The 24,229-nt window shown below is 42.9% G+C and overlaps 2 protein-coding genes across 6 annotated transcripts; one reads left to right on the top strand and one right to left on the bottom strand.

The window, feature by feature from the left end:
- Positions 1–1,164: 1,164 nt before the first annotated feature.
- On the top strand, positions 1,165–6,863 carry LOC129598147 (uncharacterized). 5 transcript variants are annotated; one of them, XR_008691658.1, is made up of 10 exons: positions 1,165–1,840; positions 2,963–3,082; positions 4,088–4,176; positions 4,297–4,365; positions 4,465–4,631; positions 4,742–5,095; positions 5,149–5,398; positions 5,458–5,614; positions 5,803–5,896; positions 5,968–6,863. XR_008691658.1 is itself a non-coding variant. In XM_055495915.1 (9 exons), the coding sequence occupies exons 5-9, from the start codon at positions 4,974–4,976 to the stop codon at positions 6,118–6,120; spliced, it is 744 nt and encodes a 247-aa protein (XP_055351890.1). In that variant the 5' UTR covers positions 1,165–1,840; positions 2,990–3,082; positions 4,088–4,176; positions 4,297–4,365; positions 4,465–4,973; the 3' UTR covers positions 6,121–6,863. The 5 variants fall into 5 exon arrangements, 3 of the variants coding, with proteins under 3 accessions (XP_055351890.1, XP_055351888.1, XP_055351889.1); XR_008691657.1 differs by having other exon boundaries at positions 4,465–5,095; XM_055495915.1 differs by having other exon boundaries at positions 2,990–3,082; positions 4,465–5,095; positions 5,458–5,582.
- Positions 6,864–9,829: 2,966 nt separating this feature from the next.
- Positions 9,830–13,016, bottom strand: LOC129598153 (hatching enzyme 1.2-like). The gene is made up of 7 exons (XM_055495922.1): positions 12,858–13,016; positions 12,638–12,744; positions 12,466–12,568; positions 12,236–12,359; positions 11,966–12,144; positions 10,646–11,803; positions 9,830–10,501 (listed from the first exon to the last, which is right to left on the bottom strand). Exons 1-6 carry the CDS (start codon positions 12,937–12,939, stop codon positions 11,529–11,531), a joined length of 870 nt encoding a protein of 289 aa, XP_055351897.1. The 5' UTR covers positions 12,940–13,016; the 3' UTR covers positions 9,830–10,501; positions 10,646–11,528.
- Between the last annotated feature and the right edge of the window lie 11,213 nt (positions 13,017–24,229).

Raw genomic sequence — 24,229 nt, 5'->3', positions numbered from 1 at the left:
AATAATACGCAGCTGGTGCCGCACAAGGTCACCTTAAGTAACTTTGAAGTACTGTAGTTTCACTGGTAACGCTAGATTAGGCTGGTTCCGGAATCATATTTAGTCTCAGTAACGTTACCACACTTAAGTTACCTGAAGCAACGTTTAAGTACAGCAACTGCATTCGGTTACGTTAGGTCACGCTAGCCCCAGATTACGTTTAAGTAATTAACGTTACAAAATTATGGTTACCTTAAGTAACGTTGAAGTACAGTAATTGCTTTCGGTTACGCTAGGTGACGCTAGTCCCAGGTTACGTTTAAGTAAGTAACGTTACAACATTATGGTTACCTCAAGAAACTTTGAAGTACAGTAACTTAATTAAGTTACGTTAGGTTACGCTAGGTGACGCTAGTCCCAAGTTACGTTAAGTAATTAACGTTACAACATTGCGGTTACTTTAAGTAACTTGAGGTACAGTGATTGCATTCAGTTACGTTAGGTTACGCTAGGTGACGCTAGTCCCAGGTTACGTTTAAGTAAGTAACGTTACAACATTATGGTTACCTTAAGTAACGTTGAAGTACAGTAATTGCTTTCGGTTACGCTAGGTGACGCTAGTCCCAGGTTACGTTTAAGTAAGTAACGTTACAACATTATGGTTACCTCAAGAAACTTTGAAGTACAATAATTTAATTCAGTTACGTTAGGTTACGCTAGGTGACACTAGTCCCAAGTTACGTTAAGTAATTAACGTTACAACATTGCGGTTACTTTAAGTAACTTTGAGGTACAGTGATTGCATTCGATTACGTTAGGTTACGCTAGGTGACGCTAGTCCCAGGTTACGTTTAAGTAAATAACGTTACAACATTATGGTTACCTCAAGTAACTTTGAAGTGCAGTAATTTAATTAATATGCGTTAAGTTACGCTAGTCCAAAGTTACGTCTGAGTAAGTAACGTTACAACATTATGGTTACCTCAAGAAACTTTGAAGTAAAGTAATTTACTTCAGTTACGTTAGGTTACGCTAGTCTCAGGTTACGTCTGAGCAAGTAACGTTACAACATTGTGGTTAGCTTAAGTAATTTTAGTAAATCCGCGACAGTTGTGCACCCGGTTGCAGCTCCATACTCAGCCAGTGCTCCAGATACTTGCCAAAATTATACCCGAAAAAGCACTCCCTTAATTCCGGCGACTGACTGACAATATCGTTTCCGTGATACGCAACGTATTAGTCCCGATGTATCCATTCGTGTTAGCAATTCTAGACAATTTAAATTATTTATTTACATTTTATCTTACGAAATATTCAAAACTGCCAAATAAATTTTCAAAACCAAAGAAATTCAAGAACTTCCGGTGCTTGAAGCAATCATAACCACCCGGTTTGGCAGCGTAATGCAGTCTTGCACGCCACCCGCATTGGGTAAGCTGTTAATGTGACACACGTTTTTACTGCAGTAGAAATACTGTACTTACTACGTAAGCGGCCATATTGATTTTCTCCGCAACGCCACAAACGAAGAACTTCCGTTGATGTACTCTACTCCATGTTAATTGAGCTGATTCTGGTTTAATTATTTGTCCACAGTTCTTATCATTATGGGCCCTTATTGTGGATCAATTCGACGATTTATTTAAATTGTGTTCTTGTGCAATAGCGATCTGTGTATCAGCGGATCTGTATCAGCAAGTGCGCGCGCGAGAGACGACACGGACTGCTGCGGAATAAGAAGAATTTGTCGTTGTCGTCCAAGCGGGTGACTGTCAGCGGATGTGGGTTAATTCTGGGATTAAGCTTGACAGGCCGAAGTTTCGGTCGACGTCCATGTGAACAGCATTCAGCGGAGCAAAAGGTTTGTTTGATTTGTGTTGCCGTTTTTCAGCTTTGCTTTCGTAGAAGTATTGCTAACGCAGAGACTTGCAAAGTACGGAACTCACCTTTTGAGCCTGTACATCTACTGTTGAATCTGAACGCTCACATCACACCAGTGTTGTTGTACAACGTACACTGTTATTAGTCAGTAGTCAATTGAGCAGTTGAAGAATTGTTTTGTCGGTTTCGATTGTTTACGAATTTTTTACTATTTGTCGATTAATGTCTTCGGAAAATTTTTGTAAGGGCTTGTCTTGCAAATTATTTACAGCATGCGTGGAATGATTATGTAACACTGGGTTTTTGTTCAAGCGCATACGTTTTGTAGTAATGACTAATAATTTATTGTAGTTCTTTAAGTCCTTGTTAGTTACTCTCCCTTTGTTTTCAGAATGAAAATAAAAAAAAAGGTTGCCTGATGAGTTGGTTTATTTTTAGCCGAGGTATTTTTTGTGAGGACGCCGCATTCTGCTTTAAAACTGAATCCTCAAGTCAAATAATTTGCTTGCTGTAATTCTTCTGCGATTTGGTTTCGTGCCGTAAAATTGATTTACTGTAATGCTTAGACTGTTGAAATTCTACTGTTATACTTTTTAAAATTGTTTTATACAATAATTTATTTTTACCGGTTACAGTAATCGGCTTTTCTGTAATTTGATTTTTTTTTTAAAAAGGTGTTTTCGTTTAATTTTCCCCGCATTGGATTTGGCTGACTAATATTTAAACTGTCCAATGTAGCGATCACTCTTCCATAGTGCTTGGTTATATGTATGGAGTGACGCCATGACTCTTGGGCTGGTCGTTATTGATGATTGCGTTTGTTGCTGAATCTGTTGTTGTGTACCGGAATGAGCATGCAGCTATTTCCTTGAAAACGCTCCAGATTCACGTTTTTATCGGTCGAAAAGTTACCATTATCACTATATTCTACTATCAGCATTGTAATTTTTCCCTTGTAAATTCACGGATGTGCCGATATGTAGTTTCACTAAGTTGTTTTAATCTTCTACAGTATGACTTGCATATTGAGTTCATCGTTTTGACAACATTGTATAAAACTTGTCTTTGAATGCCCTTTTATGTGGTTTTGCTTTTTGTATAGCATCTGGGGAAGGAATAATATTTGTAGACTGTATGACTGTGGATTTGACTGCTTGAGACGCGTTTTTCGGATGCATCAGGATTACCGTGCGGTTTCTGGTTTCCACGTGTTGGAGTATTGGTAAGTGCTTGTTGTGGTAATTGTTCGGTGTAAAAAGTGTGTCTTCTATGTTGGATCGCGTGCGCAGACAATTGTCAAGTCTCGTGAATTATTTACCACATTTGCCGTATCATGACACACTGAAGGGAAAGTATCCGGCGTTATTTATATGATTAATGATCGGGAGCATGTTTCCTTAACTGGCTGAACTTTTTGTGCGAGCGCACTTGGTGGAATGTGTCGGCTTTTGAGTGCCTGCAAATATTCGGTAGATCGCCGATCAATATGACCGTTTCAAAAATGTCTGATACTGTAATATTGACTAAAAAATTGTAACATCATAATTAGTCGACTTTGAAGCATTTAAATCTACTTCTAAAGCAGTTAAGCAACAACATTTTGTTTAAATTAAAGTAAATTTGAAGTAAATTTTGCTTGGATTAATAATTTCGAATAGGTGTATGTTAATGCAGTGGCTGGCAGTCAGTTTTCTCTGTACTGGACCCCGGCTCGTTTAGAAAATCACATCAGATGGTTCAACATGTACAGTATACTTTGTTTGTGCAGCTTCGAATTTTATATTTCTAGTTGATTATTCTGAAATTTTTAAAGCGGTGCTTTTAGATTCATGTCAGCACTTATTTTTGTAGACGTTAGTATAGTCAGTTTTAATATTGTAAACAGAGCCGGTACTGAATTTTTTGCGTTGACTGGAAGGAAAAAATAGTGGCACCGTTGTTTCCGGGCCAAACTGTAAACGAGCAGTTATGCACATTAGTGCAGTTATTTATTATTTCGCTCATCTGTCGCGCATTGCGCTTTCCATGCACGAGACACAGTGGCATTTGATGATTATGTAATCCACGGGTCTGATTTCTTGACCGGCGCGGAAAGTACGGCTTTGCCTTCTGCACTTTCTTCCTGTTTTCTGTATTCGGCATATTCATCTTCTTTAACGTAGGTTTTCGTACCTAAGCGTTTTCTTAGCATTGGTGGTATTATAGCGGCAGTATTCTAAAATTTCAGCTTACTGCAACCTTTTGGATTCTGGGGCATTGAATTGTTGAAGGAGTACGAGCCAGAAATTGCCAAAGTCATCCGATCGGATAAGCACGGTATCCAAAAAATTCTAGTCTGGTAAATTAGTGATTTTATAAATATAAAGCTACACGGGCAGCGATTTTATTAATATGAAGTACTACGGGTGTTAATTTAATTTTTGTTTGAATATTCAGTACTCGAAAATCATTTGTCGTGACAGTGGAAACATGGCGGATCTAAAGAAAATTAAAAGCGCGGCTGTGGTAAGTGTATCATTAAAATACGTGAAGCAATCATAATTAACGTTATTAATTACGTGTATAATAGTTAGTGCTTTTTAATTTGTGTTGCAACATTTGCAGCGCATTGATGACACATTCAAATGCATGATGCATCAGACGTCGGACTCCGCAGAATACAATGTTACTTCTTGTTGCGGAAACCTTATCTGCACGGAATGTTTCAAAAGTTTGATAAAAGACCAAGCAGAAAAAGAGAAGAAAAAAGAAGAAGAAAGGGCCAGGACTTGGTATCAGAAATATACGGATACTGTGTCCGAGGATACGTCACTGTGTCCGAGCTGCCGAAAGTAACCGGTACTACATTTAAATTTAACTTAAATGCTATTATTTTTTTCAGTTAAATCAGTTGTATGTCAACATCCTTACAAGCCTGGGTGGAAGTCGATTCGCAAGCTGCCTTGGGTGAACGAAGTGCAGAAAGAAAGCTCTAAACTGGTGGAATCAATTCAGGCGGCGATATCAATTGGCGGTCGACCGCCATGTCGGGAGGGGTCGGTGCAGACCGATCTGGTGACCGTTTGCGCTCAACCTGGGTTGAGGACGTGTTTTAAGCTTTGCCAGTTGCTTTCATGGACGGTTTCCCTGAACTACATAGACTTGCGATACAAGGTGGCCGCATCTTTTTGACGGGGAAAGAACTGCGTATGCTGCAAACGCTTAACGCCGTAGCGGTCAAATTCAGCGCCTATCCGTACGTATTTTTTTAATTTGAGCCTCCTGGTGTTAACCGCTTGTTCTCTGCAGAACTGAACAGCAATTTCTCAACGCTCTTGGTGTTAAATATTATCGGCTCCTGTACACAATGGAAGCAACTGTGTTCGACTACGGAGACATCGCGGCGTTATTGGAAAAGATGTCGGCTCCCGCCAAGTTTATTGCGGATGTAGCCTTGCCAGAAGAGCATTTCCGCCCAAAAGTTTTGCGTAAACTACAAGATTCAACAGAGTATGTCACGCAATGGGTTCGGCCATTCGCTGCAGGCGGAAAATTCGACGTGAGTTGTGGATGTCGACATCCAATTTTGTACACGTTTGGGCATAATTAATTTTGTAGGTGGTCCAAGCAATCCTTGAGCGTTTGGACTTAGCTGCATCAGAAAGCCGCTGGACTTCGAAGCACCGCATGCTGTGCACGGCCCCTGCACACATAGATGTGCGAAATGCCGGGTGTATTCCGCTGTTCGTAATGAAGATTTTCATCAGTATAAAATGTGCGTAATAAACGTACTGCAAGATTACTTACATTCGTATTTTTGTTTAACCGGGGAAGCGCATTCTACTGCTTTTCTTAAGGGAGCGTTTTAGTTAAGATGTGTTTAAAAAAATAAAATTGTTGTTGGTTAAATTTTTATAATTTCAGTACAAATTATAATTTTTAACTTGTATTTTTTCGCTTAAGGGAGTCTAAAAAAGAATACTACGTGCTGTGCGCTCTGTGTGGGCTGAAAGTCGATTGGAACAAAATGGAACAACATGTGCGCACCCGTCACAATGTAAGTATGATGAACATAACAAAATGCAGTGCTCACAAAGTGCAGGTGTACCTGCAAGTTTTATGTTTCAGAAAGCGCGCTGGGAAGTTTGTCGTCGATGTTGGGCTCCGACGGATGGGCCGCATGCACAGGACATCCCACACTGTGTGGTTTGCCCTTTATCGACAAAAAATCAGATAAGCGCACGATCTGTATTAATGTCAAGATTAATTTTTGCCAATTAGGTGAGTGTGCTTATTACTGTGAAGTGAGACGCAGGCATAACCGGCATCGTTCATGATTATTGCAAGACGTAATCAAATATTTGAATGTTGTTATCATTATTCGCAGTTTTATTTTATTTTCCAATTAATCTCACAGACTATTTATTTCATTGTCTATCTTTTGCGATGTTTACCTGAAATTTTCTATGATATAAAAATTAGTACTAAGCTTTGCAAGGCTAACCTTAAACCCTCAAGACATCAAAGTATTTCGGAAACAATTTTACCGGCAATAGATTGGCCGAACTGCGTCAATAGCCCTGCCGACCCGATACTATGCATTGTCTATGGGATCTCCAATAGATCTGCCAAACGACGACGTGATGACAACCCTATACCATATACTAGTGACTGCTCAACGAGCCGATGCGTTCTTGTCCGACAGTTGCGGTGGACAAACGAAACGGAATGGTTGCGGTGGACAAACTCACTTTGTTGAAATTTGCGATCTTTAAAAAATTAAGAACGCCGGGTTGATGACAGTTCACCTTTGTCGTGCAAGGCTTGTAGTGGTTGCAATCCATCAATTTGCAGAAACTGACCTTTCAAAATTTCTAATTATGCCGAAGTAATGAAAGTTATCAAAGGGTGTTTTGGTACAAGTATGCTGGTTAAATTTTCATGGGTCAATCCGATATCCGACAAAACTGAGGGTAAGCATCTGGAAGTTTGGATTTCAGCCGCTTGCATTGGATATTTTTTAGTTCTAGTGATACATATGTTTTGGGGTATAATTGCTTCTGGCGGTTTTAGTATGTTCTCCAGAAATGTTTCTTCATATTTAAAATAATTTTCCAATTCGTTTGCGGTGTAATTTGTCAATCAATTGCATTTTTTTCCAAATTTTTGCGTTTTTTGGATACCGGATATTTAGTACCGTACAACATCTGTTCTCATACTGAAGACATCAGATACGTCACACGGGACAATCGACACGATGTAATTGATCGACCGCTTTCTACCATACAGACGGGGAGTTGAAAGTGCCGGACCACTAGAAGAAAAATCAAACAAAACGACGACTGAAAAATTTTGTGCTTTGATAATACTATATATATATATATAGTATCAACCACATATTAGCTTGATATCAACTTGATATCATAACTTTCCTTGGTACAAAGCGAATCAAGTTTTTTGGAATGGAAAAACTAAGACCATGAATATACTCATGTGCACGTACGAGTAATATATAAATTCAATTGCAGCGGTTTCTCTAACAGTCTATGTACTGCATGTACAAACTACAATAGAGTTGCAACTAAAGATAATATTAGGCAGTCTCGTAAAAGCACACGCGCTCGTAAAACCTATAGTCATATCTGACAAGAACGTATAGACTCATTTAACACACAGCGGTATGCCGGCTAGTGCTCGACAGTGGTATCAGGTTTCATTGTTATCCTTGTTCGTCGGATCTATTGGAGTGCCCATAGACAACGCATAAGGCGGGTCGCCAGGGCTATTGGCATAGTTCAGCAGATCTATTGCTGAATGATAATGCTATTTCCGGAAATACATACTTTGATACTTCCGAAAATATTAATAAAGAGCACGAGTTGCGAATATTCTGCGAGTTTGGTATCGGTGGAGCCTAGGCAGCTGCATCTGATGCTCCAGCCTGCCCGCCGCTATTGATTGCTGCTTGCGCTCAGTAGAAGTGTCAAGTTTCACTATTGTGCCGGTTCGGCCGATCTATTGGAGATCCCATAGACAATGCATAGGGTCAGGTCGGCAGAAGTGTGGGTGCAGTTCGGCAGATATATTGGTCGTTGTATAAAAAATGCGTTTTAATTCTGGGTGCCCAAACTTTGCATGACATCGCCATTTAAACGGTCAATATGTTTATGTTGCGGAAAACGTTTATGTTGTTTATGTTGTTATGTTGGTTTATGTTGTTTATGTTGTGGAAAAATTTTAGGTACAGTAAAACCTGCGTAATTTGAACACCTATGGTTCCTTCGAAAGTATTCAATGTAAGCAACTGTTCACTTTTAGCAGTGGCATTCGCAGCCTACGAGACGCGGCGTTCCCGCCTGGGCGTTCAATATTCGCAGTTGTTCAATCTCACAGAGTTTTCTGTACTCTTGGCTTTTTAGTAAACGTTTTCCAGTTCGTTCAAAGTTACATCAGCGCATGTAGAGGCTACCCGAAATAGTGCATTTTGCCGAATAAAGTGCCTGATAATTTTGTATACAGTAGTGCATATTGCCGGTTGTGTAGTGCATATTGCCGAATAAAGTGCCTGATAATTTTAAGTAGAACTGTCTAAGCCTAATGTACAGATACACTATTCACAGAAGATTATAAGCTTATGCGTTAGAAAAGTGGTTATTTGGAGTAATAAATCTGTTCAACAATTTACTTTGTTTTGCGGTGGAAATCTGCGCATGAATCACATACCGCAGAAACTCCCCTCTGAAAGGATTAGGCAGGGTGGAAGGAAAAGCGCCCACTTTTCTCTGCTTGGTGTCGATACAATATGCTTATGCGGTTGTATAATGTATATGATGCAGCCTAGCCGCGCGCTATTACCGGCTCGCACTCAACAGAGATATCAAGTTTCGCTGTTGCGCCGGTTCGGCTGATCTATTGGAGTTCTCATAGACAATGCATAGGGTCGGGTCGGCAGAAGTGTGGGTGCAATTCGGCAGATCTATGGGAGAAAAGCCACTTTCCTGCCGGGCTCGCCAACAGTCAACAGGCCAATAGATCTGCCGGCTACATGCGCCGATTGACTGCAGCAACGCCACTATGAGCGGTACGAGACCGCTCTAGCAAAACTTCCTGTTAAGAGAATATCACTCGGAGAGTGGAGATTTGCTTTTGATCGGCAATGGCATCATGCTCGCTATGCATTTGGGAACTTGTTTATGCTAACGCTTTCAACAAATTTCCAATCTCTTCCACCATACTGCTTTTTGAGCTCGTTACCTATTTCGCAAAGATAACCTATAATTTTTGTAATAAGGGTTACGACGATTTCATGTCCTTTGGCGTTTGTAGTGGCGGATGAAAGACGATTGTGACATGCAATTCACGGCTAGAAAACTCCAGTTTATCTCATACAGAATTTCAGTCAGTTGGTTTACGTCAGTTGGCTTAAGATATACATGTACTTCGAAGGGTTCGTTTGGCACGGTTTACAAAGCCGAAGTTATAAAGCGCGCTATTACAGAGGCGACAATATTGTGGGTGTAAAAGTGATGCAAATCTGTGTTCCCAGGAACCCGCCAAGAGCCAGGAAAGCTTAATGTGACATAATTACATAGGGGGACAAACAAGTCTACTCGGCCCGGTTCCCCTGTACTGCTGCCGTCACCTGGCTGGAGTGTGACGTTACGGCATACATACGGCTAAATCAGGCGCGGTACATAAGCGCCATGTATAGCCACAACGTAAGACACCAGCCGGCTGACATCAGAAGTACAAGGGACTGGTTCGGCTAGACTCATTTTTCCCTCTATATGTAAATACTTCAAAATATCGCTTTAATGCTATTATGAAATTCACGCACTGACCGGATTGAATACAAAACTGAGTACACGTGCAAAATATTGTGTACATAAGTGCTGCTGTTGCTAGAACATCTCAACTCGAGGTGTTTCTCCTGCAACGCGTTCGTTCTGCAGTCCTTCTACATTATACATACACACTGCCTTCTGCCCGATTCTGGATTAGATACTGATTCCTGGATATCCACGCACGATACAGCGCAAGTGCCGGGTCGCAATAAATGGCGGCTCTTTTGTCAGTATCGTCTCCAATATATCCTTTATATTGAAACTGCACAGCAAGGACACGAAGATCCACGAGATAGAAGAAGCTGTCGGCTTCCAGCGATGCAATTCGACACCAAGTGATAGTGAGTATGCGAAGCTTCGGAGAAGTAGTGAAATCCGTTCGTTGGATAGTCAGATTGGAACGACAGTCGAATATACGAAAATGCAGCATGTTGATCAGCATCATTTCACGAAGCTTGCCGGTGGCTCGACTGCTTTCCGCAAAGTTGAGCTGGAATTGAATAATTTGTTTACGAATGGGTTGCAACAGTTTGCCGGTCAAATTCTGGAAGTCTTCCAGAGAAGCGGCAATGTTGCGCATGGGTGGCCGGGGCAACTCCTCAATGGCAAGTCCTGGTTCTCCTTGGTATGGTTTGTGGCAAAGTAGTTTGTAGAATAAAACTGTGTCATTGTGTTGTCCTTGGGTACAGTTGGCATGAAAGTGGAAAATTAAGCACAGGCCATCTGACGAATACTGTTCTCCGCCCTTTTCAGGTGTAATGGTCAAGATAGGCGACGGGGCAGTGGGTAGACGTAGTCTTCTGGATCGGAACTGCGATCTGGAAGGTTTATAAATCATGTGTACAGTGTACTAATACTCGTGACCATAAAACATATTTGAACACGGTGTCAGGCAATTAACAAGTCCATACACCAAGCGGTTTGCACTACAGAGTATCTTCCAGTAAACCAAGTACTCTTACCTTCAGGCTCATGCGGGGCAGCGGCAGTAACATCTGAAGCCATGCTCGCCGTGTTCGATGAAACGCAAATCTCCTGCGATGATTTTACGAGGGGAGTTGCCACTGCTAGCGCTGCCTGGATTCCCTACGGTAAAATTTTTAATGTAAATCGTGGTATATTGGTACTTCGTACATGAACGGACTTATAGTGATACAGCGTATCGAAGGTCCTCTTAATTCAGCACCAATGCAAAAATGTATGTGTGTTCCTTACGAAAAGTTGTTACGAAAGGTCTTTCGAAAATGTTGTTGGCTGGTTATGTTGCTAAGTTAAAATTATTGATTATGTTAATTGTTAAGAGAGCTACTGGTTGCACGTTAAAAATTAATTATCATCCGCACACGCGAAAAGCTGCTGCGCTCCGGTCTGCCAATGCACGCCAACGTGCATTTATCCTAGTTATGTGAATACTAATTATCTGTGCCAGGATTTCGGCACCTCTTCTTCCCGGCCAGTGATCTCAGCTTTTAATCACTCGATTTTGCTGATTTAAAGTGCAACAGAATCTTTAGACTACGGGGGAGTGTTTCCGGACTGTTGGCGCTTTGGCAACTTTATTTTGTTACGCCCAGTGGTCACTCAAACACTTGTTACCATGGATGCCATAGTGGGCGGCTTTGTAACCAAGGCATAGTGGTGCACCGCAAAAGACGCTGCAAAATGACAAAGACAACAGTATACAGTAGTTACGACCACTGTACTCCCGCTTATTGCCCAGAGATCACGTCCCTAACCTAAATTAAAAAACTGCATTAAGAATTTCAACGACCTGTTTCTACCAATATTAAATACATCAACCCGATGCCCCATTGGTGTCCCTAAAATGGATGCAAGCGGAGAAACCTAGCACAAGTAAACCGCAAACGTAACACCGAAAGTCCTTTTAACAGGCAAAATTTCATAAATGACTACTCTAATGTTCCCATTGTAAATCCTGGCCAAGTCCAGTGGACTCAGATTCTCGTTCTGTCCCATTTTCATGCCCTTCACTAACGGTATTATTGTAGGGAAATTCGGATCTTTTGCGAAGGCTTTCAATTCGTAGTGCATAATCGACTGGTAGTCGTAGGGAAGGTCATATGTCACGCCTTTACGCTTCTCGAACTGGGCTTTGTCCTCTAAAAAACGCGATCGGTCAACAGTCTAGCAGCAAAATCGTCTGCACATTTTTGTTTTTTTTAAGACATGGCTGTTTTTTAAAAAGCTGTTTGCTTCTGACGCGCCAAAAGATCTTATCAAGCAACAGCACGAAGCGTTACTAGGTTGAGGATTTAGCGCACCTGCCGCAATGTTATCCCAGTTGATGATAACGTGGTCATCCCGATCGAGGCGTGACTGTTCGTGGTAGAACCCCAGCGTGTGCATCAGCTCGTGCTGGATGCAGCCGTAATGGGCTGTGCAACTCGGTGTCAGTTGTATTAACTGCTTCTGTCCCAACCGACCGATATTCGACGAGCATCTGAAATGAGCGAACTGTTTTAGTGCTGACGGCATTATACCATATCAGAATGTGGGTGTTCGATTGCGGACTGCTATCGAGGATGGCTCACTGAAAGCTTTTTTGAAATTTAACGTAGTCAAGCTGGTAAGTGCGAGGCACAAATTTGACGCAGTTGCCGGTGAAATGCATGATAATATCCATCGCTTCCTTAATCATTTTCTTTTCCGATGAACCTAAAACCGATTGTTGTGAACTTGTGATTGCAAATATTTGAATTATTTTGAATCGTTATACACTAAAGGAATTCTTGAACCATAGTTTGAACGTCAAATGGATTACTGAATGTAGCCGAAGTTTGCGTGGTGAATTCATAGGGAACAGTGTTGTTGGGCCACAGCAAAGCGTCGTTGTCGACCGCATTGGCGGCGGAATTCCCTTTCAACTTCCAATATACCGCTCGCGCATTAGCGATTTCTTGATAATTAACGAGCAAATAAATAACGAGCCATACCTCTTCGAAATCAATCCCTGCAATGTCGCCCTCCCAGTAGTCGTTGCTGTATCGTGATTGGTCGTTACTATCTGCCATTGCATCGGCATCAACATACTGTCTCCAGTCTGCAAATACTGTATAATAAAGTTATTCAGAAATTTGTAGTACTTAAACGTCCTTAAAAAACATCAGTGATGGTAGAGGCAAGTTACGGAATTGAAAGTTATTTTTGAATTACTATCTGGTAGCGTTCGGGCTGTGGAAGATCCACAGAGGAGGACGAGTAATGCGATTCCGCATCCCAATCCGAAGTGTAACATTATCGCTGCTTTGCAGTGATTACCCTGATAAAATGGGTTTGCACGCTATCTGAACTGCGCAGGCAGTCATGCCGACTTGCTGATTCAGAATACTACGAGAACAACTGCCATCGGATTATATGTAGTCGCATATTGACGCTGTGTTTCTTGTAGCGTGATTTCAAATCCATGTATGATGATGCAACATACACCGCTCCGAGCAAAACTTAATTACAGTTTTGTTGCAGAACTGGTTTCCAAAAGTTAAGATACTCCTTTTTATTTTTTCCTAAGGAATAATTTGGGTAATGAATGTGAATATTAAAATATAAGCAATAAATTATATTCGGTTTTACCAGGCTGACCTAATGAATTTTTTTATACAGTTGCAAGGAAACAGAAAATGAAAGATTTTTCGAACCGTGCTAATAATTGGCTTCCGCCTCATAGAACTGCCTTGTTAAGTTGTTACAACTGCCTCGTACTTTACTGCTATTTTGATCACATATTTTCGTATCCATTTGATCTTCTTATTGACGCAGTCCTTGTTGCACTCTGGTGCACCCTAGGAAAAGCAAAAAGGTTAGACTGCTGAAAAGCAAAAAGCTGATTTCCAGTTACTTGTCAGCATTTTCATGGATCAAATCTATTGTCAGGATCGCTTGGAAGCCAGTGCTAGAAGTAATGAACTGCTTACCGTTTAACAGATTAAACAAAGAAGACAAATCTTGCAGTCGACGCGAGGATGTACTTTCTGCGAATGCACGACATGATAACTGTATGTAACGCGTGCTCCGGATGCACAAGAACTGTACATAAATGTTAACTGCGAAAAGAATGTCTTAAAACAGATAAATTAAGAAAAAACGGATGTCTGTAGTAAACGGGGTGCGGAAAGGGGGTGGCTATAACGCGTCACCCGGCGTGATGCGCTTCCGGCAGACAACTGACGTGCACCGGTTCTGTGCCGATGTTCGGTGTGGAAGATCGCTACGGGATACACGTAACGGCAAAAACAGTTGATAAATAAGAAACACCCTTTCAGTATACCAACACTGATGCGGTAATGCTGCCTTCGGGCAGCAGGCAGTAGTTCGTGCCTCACCGGGAACTTCGCGGATGTGGACGCTGTATTGTATCAACGCCGAGAAAGCACAGACGAAAGTATCTGCAAGTTTTTTACGTATATATATCAATACGTCGGTATTTTTTTATTCACCTACAGATAAGTAACCCTGAGTCATGGCCACCGCACTTTTGGCACTTACCGACAACTTCGTTGGAGCTGCCATCTAGAAGGAAGACGGGAACATGCGGCCGGAGTGATTATTCTGGGAGGTAAGCGGTCTGCCGGCGCCGCATCACCGGGCTGGCATCGGACCGCGCCCAGCACCCGACGCGCGCCGATGTGCGCAGTTCCACGCAGTTGATGACTTGCGTGCTGCTGTAAATCGCCAGGCCGTAAGGTCACAGACAGCGCCGCCGGGAACACGACATAGCGCTGATTGCATCTGATGTCACCGCTGACCTTCCACGGTGGCGCTTTCAAGTTCATCGTTGCGGTGGCGGGGGGATCCCGGCGATGGACGAGAGTGTACGGAATGCTGGAGACCGAACATGTAGGCGGTGTTGACGCGGTCGTTGCGGAGGTGAGCTAGCGGGAGTTGGTTGAGCAGCCGTACGATGTCCGGAAATCTCAGCGGCGTGCTGTAGGTGATACCGTGATATTATGCACGGCGCCGTTGAGTTAGTTAGTTACATGACATTCAAACCCATACTGCAATAACAGGAAGCCAACGAGACCATTCACAATTACGGAGTCTTACACTGTAATTTTGTGATGCCGGAATTAAATCGGTCAGTGGCGATGCTGTAGTGGCAAGTAGCACTGCCTGCCCAACAACTGTACCAAAGGCCTGCCGCAGGGCCGCTTGCCACGACAGCAGGTCTTTGGTGCAGCCGTTGATCAGGCCGATGATTAAGAGCAGTCCGGGCAAAGCAGGAAATAAGCCACAAGCCACCCGGCTGCAGCATACCCGCGTGGATAACAGGATCCCTCCATCGAAGCTGCATCTCGTTAGCAAGAAAGGTCAACATCCCATTAGGAATTTCGAAAAGTTACGGATGCGAAGGGATAGATGACATAAACATTAATTCCGTAAAATCATTACTTCGATTAGCCGTTGAGCGCAGAATTCCATGTCAAATAAAATATGAAATTAGGGAAAGTAGTGAAGCTACTGCAATATACAGAGAGCATTTACTGTACATAAGCGCCAAATAGATCAAACTGCTCCAAGAATTCTTGGGAATCAAACGGCTTCAAAAATCTTGCACATTGTTCGAAAACTGGGGAAGACTTTGGAGGCCGTTTTAACGGAAGCTGATATTTATTGCTGACTGAATCTAAATCCGATGTACATATTCTGTTCACAATGCCTGCGCAGGATTTCATGAAACGTCAAGATGTGCTGTCTCATGACGGCAATATACTGTATGTTAATGCATTCGAAAATGCCACACTGTCTCCAAACGGTGCCTTCGGAGCTATATCAGCGGTATAAGTATTTCCTCGAATCGAGGAAATATTTATACCGCGTATATAGCTAAAGTAAGGCAGACCAGTGTCCAAATTACTCTTCAGAAATAGTCTGGACTGGGGAGGCATGAATAATTAAAAATCAACCATTCATAAGCTGAGAAAGCAGCGGAGGCACCCATAAACCGAGAGAGAATTCAAATTGTCACTGACTTCATCCCTTCCGATAAATGGCAAGTTGCAAGAATGACGAACGTTGCTGGCGTAATGTGGGACACCATACCGTGTGATGAAAAGATCAGTGATGGAGAGAGTACAGATCTGTACAGGAAGCATTAATCCGACACACCAATAAGGTCAGCCATGGCCAGCGATCTTGTTGCCCTCAAAAACGAGATGACATAGGTTACCATCTTTACCTTAATGAGAATTCTCCTACTCTTAATCCTTACTACAGATCACATAACACTGCATCTTGCGCAGTATCATTTGATTAGTTCCGGTTCACACTTTGCCCTCGGCGTCTCCGTATCTACAGCCTAACCTTTAATGCTCCGGCCGGCTCGGTATACTGGAAAATACTTCCGTGTTCTTAGCCGGGCTCAGGCCCATCGGGATTCCTGTTGGAATTAGAACGACTGGAGTATTATCTGTAGCAAGTCAGTACAGTAATTACCTGTACTGCGTAGTTTCTGTATCGGCCACATTAGGGCGGGACATTGCACGCTGCCACTGCGCATATGTGCTCCTTCCCTGAAAGCGGAAGCGCCACAGGGCGCTACTGGTCGGCCGTTCTGCGGTGGCTGTCCGCGGACCGGCGCACAAATGTCAGCCAGCGCCGCCAGCCAACCTGGTCCAGTTTGATCTACGTGTAATTTGGTCTAGTGTGAGAGGAACTGGCGATGACACGCGTCTTCCTCCTTATGCATGTGGTCATTGCTTGTGCCAGCCGGGCTTTAACCAGTTCACAATTCGCAAGTACATATTTCGCCCTTCATAGACTTGGTTATTACGTCTCTCTCCTTGTACAGTCAGTGGAAAACAAAAAAATTCAATACAAAGTTCCTCAACCGCAGTCGATATCCAAAACACATTAAACAGTTGAAACTTTGAGATAATTACACGGATTCCGTTGAAAAATTATCAAATGCGCACAGGCCGCTGGAAGAATTCCAGTTACTTAACCAGCCATTTTGAAAAGCGAATTTATAACTTTACAACTTTCGAACAAACACTTTGCTGATTACCGATTTTCAGAGTACTTTATGTAAAATCAATTATTTTAAAATTCATTCTAGCAGTTAAACTTTTGCGGCATTCCTTACAGTCGCCAAATACTCGCAAAATGCAAAGCAGTTGTATAACTGGAGAATTACAAGTATATCGTCATAACTTGCTTTGGAACTTGCTTTCATATTACTGACCAGCGGTCAGTTCCGTGAATCAACAAATGTCGATTGTGCAGAAACCTTAGTTTCGCGATTGGTCACACAACTTACACTGCATGTCCGTGCAGCAGGTGGCATAAGCCTAATGAATGACAAGCAGCGCCAGTCACTGCATCCAGTGTTACCTGCTTTAGGTCACATACTTCAGGTAACCAGGGAAGTGCTCCGCTTCAGGCCAGCATCGGGCCAAATTAAGCTAAATTATTTAGGCTAAATTCAGGCTAAATTATCGTTGACGAGCCTTCAAACGCCGCAAGTGTGAATTTGATAGCAAAGCTAACCGCCAATACGTGCATTTAGTGGCGGTGGCCGACGGACGGACACCACGTTCTCCATAATCGCTGAACACAGATGACCTTTGCTACGCTTCGATCGAGAATGTATATGACGGCTTAAGAATTTCACCGTAGGTGTACATTTATAAATTATTGTATGTCTGTATTGTTAATTTACTTGTGCAGTTACAGAGTAATACCATTTCTAGTACTTTTATCGATCCACAGCTTTGTTTCAAGTCGCGACAGCTGTACCCTGTTGATAGCTTGGTGATGAGAGGTACGGCGGAAAGGCTTTCTCCTTTCGGTCATACTTCTCATTTGCCAAAGCTACCAACAGAAAGCCCACCTGGCGGAGCATCAATTATCGACATTCAACAAAAGAATAATTACCCCCTCATGGAAGCCCGTAATAACAAATCTGACACATTTTGGCGATGGGCGCCGGATTTTGTCACTGCGGGGAGAGAAACAGCATGATCCATACTCGGACAAATCAACTGGATTCCCATTACGGATATACTGCACGCAACCGTAGTTGGTGTTGTTCGTGGCGGATACACAGTGCACACATTACTTGCGCTGACATAGTAAAAATGTGCTCAAAGAACGGAATTTGCTCACCTACAGAGTTGACTGGAACCTGTGCTTATAAACCTGTGCCAATAAAAATAAAAAAATATAAAATATACGCACCCATAAAGTGCTGGGTGACAAATTCTCGTTTACCAAATCAGCCAAATCGTTTACCAGATTACGCGCTGTGACGTCATGTTTTTATACGCGACCGCCGCTTGCGCGTCGCCGCTAAGGCTTACACAGAGCAATTGACCTCTCCCGATGATTGTTGGCGCAACCCGTTCGATTTAGCAGTATGTGTTTTTTTACTTACTCGTATGGTCGTTTGAGTGGGCCACTATGGTAAGTCAATGAGGGATGGTCGTTTGAGTGGGCCACCTTAAATATTTTTTTCCCGAAACCGATTTTCTTCCGGTTTTGTTCTTTATCTGACCATGCAAGACTTACCCTTCACGGAGTACTTGAAATTTTAAAAAAAGGTTGAACCATTCTTTTGCAATTGCGACGTAAAAAAATCAGTGACGAAAGCGCTTTAGCCACGCCACCGAAGCCACTGCATTACACCAAGAAAAATGTAGCCACTGCCACACATGTGCGGCTGTTGTGAACGCCCTACACTAAGAAAAATGCAACCACGATCGCTGATGTGCTGCTGAACAATTCAGTTTAGATTTATTTGATTTTAGTTTAATTTATGCGCTCCTTAATTGTGCTCGCATTACGGATACGGTAGGCAGACTTAAGGGGATTTGGCTCGGTACATAGCATCAAATTCATATATCCACGGCAACTTTCGCTGTCACGCACTCCCAATCACTTTTTTGCATTGCTTTATGATATTTTGTAGCCAAAGGATTCCAATACATGGGCGAAAAAGCAGTTTGTGCGCGCAACAACCGGTTCGGGAGTTATTAGTAAATTGAAAATCCAAAAGTCTAAACTTGCGGAGGTGTACAAAAAGTCTCATTAGGAACCGATACTCTTCAAATTTTGCACGAAAACGCACATTACTATGAAGATCGTTTTGGTACCCAACCGGCTTTCTACCATTTTTTTTCAAATTTTAGAATGAATTTCAAAAATTTTTAAAATTATTTTAAAATTTGAAAAAAAGGGTGAAACCTGGTTCGGTAACAAAACGACCTTCATAGTAATGTGCGTTTTCGTGCAAAATTCGAAGAGCATCGGTTCATAATGAGACTTCTGGTACACCTCCGCGCGTTTAAGCTTTGGGAATTTCATTTCACTAATAACTTCTGAACCGGATGTTGCGCGCACATACAATGCTTCGTCTGTATCTGGCGCTTGCAAATCACCTCTCTCTCGATATCCATTCCGCAAATTGGCCATTCAAAATGGAAATTGTTATGGCAGAGGGGATTTCTTGCCAAGAAATAAACAGCCATCGCTGATTGTTTCTAGGTGGAGTGGAAGCCATCTCTTCTTCGAATAACTTTGCGCAGCCTCCGCTCGCATTGGGACAATGTAAACAGTCGGTTTGGTACAAACGTACAATGTACGTACCAAATTCACAGTCCAGCCGGTATTCTCTACTATCGGGTGCCTGGATTGTACAGAATGATAAAACAGTAGTACAGTAATATAAACATATAAACAAACAGCTTCGCATCCTGATAGGGTGAATGTGGTAGAATGAGGCGCAGTCAAACCCGAAGCAGAACAGGACTTGATGTGCCGGCTGCGCATTCTGTCGACACTATTCTGTATTTATAAAGCCCAAGTTATACTTCCACCTGATGAGAAATGAAACTGACGATCATGCGCTTTCATTTTCATTTTACATGTGGCATCATTTAAATTATGGTGGAAACATGAAAATGACGCCGGAAACATGATGGCAAATGATGCATGAATACATGACACGCTTGACAAGAAAAGTATGAACTATGCCAACGGTCGAAATTTCATTGACCATGTTCCACTAGCCTGCTCATTTCAAAAATGTTTATTGAAATTTATTAAAGTTTTGCAAGGCCAACTTGTTACCACTCATATAAAATGGGTCTGGATAACATTCGTAAAGCAGCAGTTATTCACATTCTGCTTTCACGCCAACAACGCCGTAAACGCTATCTTCGTATGCGCTTGGGACTACTTCTTGCCAGTAATCGTGTGCGCATGAGGACCTGTTACGTTCGCGAAATTAATACCAATCGAGAGGAAACAGGAGAATTCTTCAGAATTGTGGAAAGGATGTATAAACTTGATGAAGAAAAGTTTTTCGAGTATTTCCGTATGTCGGCGGAGACATTCGACGAACTTCTACGGATGGTAGAATCGGAATTAAGCCGTGGCCCAACGCACGCTCAGCCGATATCCCCCCGTCACAGGCTCGCCTTAACACTAAGGTAAAGCTAATAATAATTTTTACTTAGCTGAGATCACTGTTCAGAAATTACCGGGCGTTATAGTCATAAATCCAAGATTTTAGGATTTTAATCTCTCAATATGTATACAGCGAGCTTCGCTCAATGATACCAATCAAATGAAGAATTTGTCCCAATTTACATGAGAAGGGACTGTGCACAACACACTCATAGCATTACCACGCATAAGAGATTTTATATTATTACATGGGCTCTTATTTTTTCGGCTTTGTGCATTATATGAGGCACTCACCATCTTTTCCGGGGATTTGGGTGGCAATATAATCCCAAAGGGGTCCTTTTTCCCTCGATTTTAGGTAATCTGGCGTTGACAGGTCCCACAACGGTTTTGCATCTTCCACGAGTTTGATCAGCAGCTCATCCTCACGTACAGAGGACTTGCTCTTAACAGCGCGTTGGGAAGATTGGGTCGATCGAGAAGCGGCTTTTTTATTACGCGACATTTTGAAAGTTGTTAAAAAACAATTTTTTGGTTGGAATTGTATATGAACTGCAGTGATATGCTGAAATTGTTGGAACGCTACTGTAGATTCTGTTGAAATGCGCCAAAACGGCAAAAACTGATGCGAATGACAATGACAGAATGAACCAGACCATTCCATCAATTTGTGGTCATCATTTGCTATCATTTTCACCTGACCACCGTCATGTATCATTTTTCATGTGGGTGTGACATACTTAGATGAGACTGATGGACTACATTCCTTTATGTGAGTATGAATGCCCATCAGTGAATTGATGCTACATGACAATCATTTGGGGCAAATGATGGAAGTATAACTTTGGGCTTAATGTAGCTGTCAGTGTGGTGCATCAACCACGACGATTCCTTGCTGGTACGTCGCCGACGGTATACACATTACACAGCACTGATATGGAACTGAGAACAGGATGGTTGACCATTGCCCATATAGGCGGACAGAATATACAGTCATACACTATTCCCCGCGTCAAGTACGTGCTTACGCATGTTCGGTGTGGACAGCGTTTGATTCGTTAGCGGTGCTGCCGTTTATCTAATCATCGCTATTCGCTAGCAGTAGACACGCCCTTGCTGTGAATGTGGTGTACATCTGTACAGTATTACTGTACTACTATAATACAGGAACGTATTTGGATTTCGTGCTCAACTTAGGCAGCATTGAAGAAGTGATCGCTGTCTCTAATAATATTTACTTTATCACTCTCTACAACGCTGCGTTTCTCACAGAGAAACAAAAAATCCTAAATCCTAACTATAATATTTTGCCAAGTGTAACATTTTGCAGTCTACAACGTCGCGATATTGAGCATCGTTAAATTTAAAGTTAGGACATTAAAATCACAAAAGTCAAAACCACGAAACAACAGCGCAACCGAAAACTGTACCAAGCGTTAGCTGCAGCCCTTGCGTGAGAGGTCAAAGGGAGAAGGCAATTACAACCAAAGTGCCATTGGTGATTTCAGGCCTTTTCATTGTGTAACCAGTGTTGCATGTGCGCAGACACTACATATATACGACACTTGCCTAATGGACTAAATAATTCTCAATCGTAACCACCGCAGAAATCCACTTTGATATTTACCGATCACTACAACGGGCTGCCATCCTGAAGAAAGATGGGAGCAGATTAGCCGGCCAGAGTGGGTTACCATATGGAGATAGGCGGTCTGCCGGTGCAACACCCTGGCTATCATCCGGCCGCACCCAGCTCGGGACCGTCGTAGGCGTTCGGCTGGAGAAGGTGCTAAAGGTCAGATGCGAAGCTGCGGAGATGCCGCGTAATGGGAATGCCAGCGGGGGCGGCGATCACGTGGCCGTGGAAGAGCCCACTAAACTTGAATAAACGCCGGGTGGTTGCGGTCTTCAGGGCGTCGGCGGTGCAGCTGATAGAGGCATCTGTCCCGCGGGGCACTAATTATGCCCGTGGGAACCAGGAAGAGTTCGCTGGCGCAGGGAACTCTTCCCGGTTCCCATGGCCAGCGTCAGGATCCCGCGGGAATAGCCAACAAGCGGAAGGTCTGGTTATAGCTGGCGCAGGAGGTCACACCGCCACACCTTAAGGTCACGGGCAGGGACACGCCACAGGGCTGATTGCAGCTCGCATTACCGCTTTGCCGACCACGCGACTACTTTTAGGTCCGCCGTCGCAGTGACCTCAGCGAAGGCGGATCCCGGCAACGGACGGGAGTGGACGGAATGCTGGAGGTCCAAGATGATGTTCGAACATCATCTTCGACCTCCAGCATTCCGTCCACTCCCGTAATTAATCGAATCGAATTAGTTGAATCCACTGATAATCGAATTAATTCGATTATCAGCAGTTTTCGACGGAGGTACGTAGTTGTTGGTTGTATAGGCGCGAAGTCGTCTATGAGCTCCAACAGATCAACACAGCTCCAAGGAGGTCGAGAAGGACTTGATCGGCCTTTTCAATCGATCAGTTAAAAGATTCGGATTCGGTTAACAAAGAAACATCTGCATCATAAAACGGATTTTTTATCGCTAACTGAATCCAAATCTTTCCACGATGCCGGCGTTTTTGGCTGAGAAAAATACACGTATGCTGTAGCGTTATAAGACCGCTAGCACTGTCAGAATCACAAAAAATGTGTTGTCGGTTTGATGACGAAGCCACGAAGTAATGAGCAGCACTCTTCTCTTATTTAAGCGAAACGGAAGTACGCGTAAACTGAGCAAATTCCAATCATCACTGACTGTATTTGTCTCTCTCAATCAACTGCAAGTAACAGGAATAACGAACGCTGCTGGTGTAATGTGGGATACCACAGCGTGTGGCAGGTTGATCATTGATGGGGAGAGTACCGCAAACAGATATCCGACACCTTAATAATGGCCAGCGATCTCATTGCACTCAAAAACGAGGCGACATACATGTAGTAATCATTCCCGTAATGAGAATCCTCCCAAGATTAATCCCTATGTCAAATCACATAACACTCCAAGATGCGCTGTATCCTTGGATTGGTTTCCGGTGTCCCGAAAACTACTTCCGTCTTCTTAGCCGGGCTCGGGATTTCTGTTGGAATTAGAAGCGCTTGAAGTATCATCTGTCGCCTTTGGTAGACGGCTAGACGCAGATGGCCGATCCAGTAAACTTCTGCACCTTTATAATTACCGTTTTGGCGATCTTTTTGCTCCCTTGACAATATTGGGAGCGGATCCGGCTGTCATTCGACAATACCATTTGAATGACAAACCCATGGGTTTGTACCTGAACGGGAGTGGTATTAGTCGTCCAGATAATGCGACGAAACGGCCTTTGACCAATAATAAATTAACTAACTATGCGTAATAAACTAGGGAAGTGCACTGCTATAGGCTACGTATAGCACTATAAGACCGAAAGCGAAGCCACAAAACCGCTCAACCGGTTGTGGAAAATTAAATTATTCTAAATAAAAAATATTGTTCTATGTTCTATGAACGTGTGTCAAAAAATATTGTTCGTAAAGTTGCAAGTGACACACGTTCATGGAAAACTGCCTCCCCGGTCTTACTGTATTCTGTAGGTGTACATTGTACGGGTGGACCTTGTACACTATCTGTGGCTGTACTTCCTGTACACACAATACTATTATTCGTATGCATATTGATTAAGATCCTTTTTTCGGTGCGTAATCCAGTAAGTGTTGATCATGACCGCCCAACAATGACACAGCATGTCAGTAATTACTTGTACTGCGTAGTTTCTCGATCGGCTACATTATAGGGTGGAAGCCTTTGCCCACTGCGCCTATCTGTACCTTACCTGAGAGCGGAAGCGGAGCTGGCGGGAGGGTCACGGGCCGCTACTGGCCAACCATTCTCTAATGCCCTTCTCTGACCGGCGCACAAACGGCAGCCAGCGCCGCAGACCAACGTGGTCTAATTGGATCTAATCTGGTTTACTGTAATTTGAGTGGAAATGGCGATGACACGCGTTCTGCATGGCTGCATGCGGTCACTGTCAGTGCCACTGTGCCAGCCAGGCTTTAAACGCTGGGTGTTTTCGGCCCAGCTTTGAGCGAACTGGTACATTTCATGGGCCAAAAACTGCGTGGATTAGCCGGAGATTTGGG

The sequence above is a fragment of the Paramacrobiotus metropolitanus genome, unplaced genomic scaffold (genome assembly GCF_019649055.1).
Source record: "Paramacrobiotus metropolitanus isolate TYO unplaced genomic scaffold, Prichtersi_v1.0 Parri_scaffold0000116, whole genome shotgun sequence".
Taxonomy (NCBI): Eukaryota; Metazoa; Tardigrada; class Eutardigrada; order Parachela; family Macrobiotidae; genus Paramacrobiotus; species Paramacrobiotus metropolitanus.
This window is presented reverse-complemented; position numbering and strand designations above follow the sequence as displayed.

Bases quoted from the DNA above. Each gene is read 5' to 3' on its own strand.
- LOC129598153 (XM_055495922.1), bottom strand. From the start codon at position 12,939: ATGTTACACTTCGGATTGGGATGCGGAATCGCATTACTCGTCCTCCTC. The intron at 12,569-12,637 runs GTATGGCTCGTT...GTATATTGGAAG, and splicing joins CAGGGATTGATTTCGAAGAG to TTGAAAGGGAATTCCGCCGC. The intron at 11,804-11,965 runs GTGCGCTAAATC...CGCGTTTTTTAG, and splicing joins CTGGGATAACATTGCGGCAG to AGGACAAAGCCCAGTTCGAG.
- LOC129598147 (XM_055495915.1), top strand. From the start codon at position 4,974: ATGGACGGTTTCCCTGAACTACATAGACTTGCGATACAAGGTGGCCGC. The intron at 5,583-5,802 runs GTTCGTAATGAA...TTTTCGCTTAAG, and splicing joins AATGCCGGGTGTATTCCGCT to GGAGTCTAAAAAAGAATACT. The intron at 5,897-5,967 runs GTAAGTATGATG...TTTATGTTTCAG, and splicing joins ATGTGCGCACCCGTCACAAT to AAAGCGCGCTGGGAAGTTTG.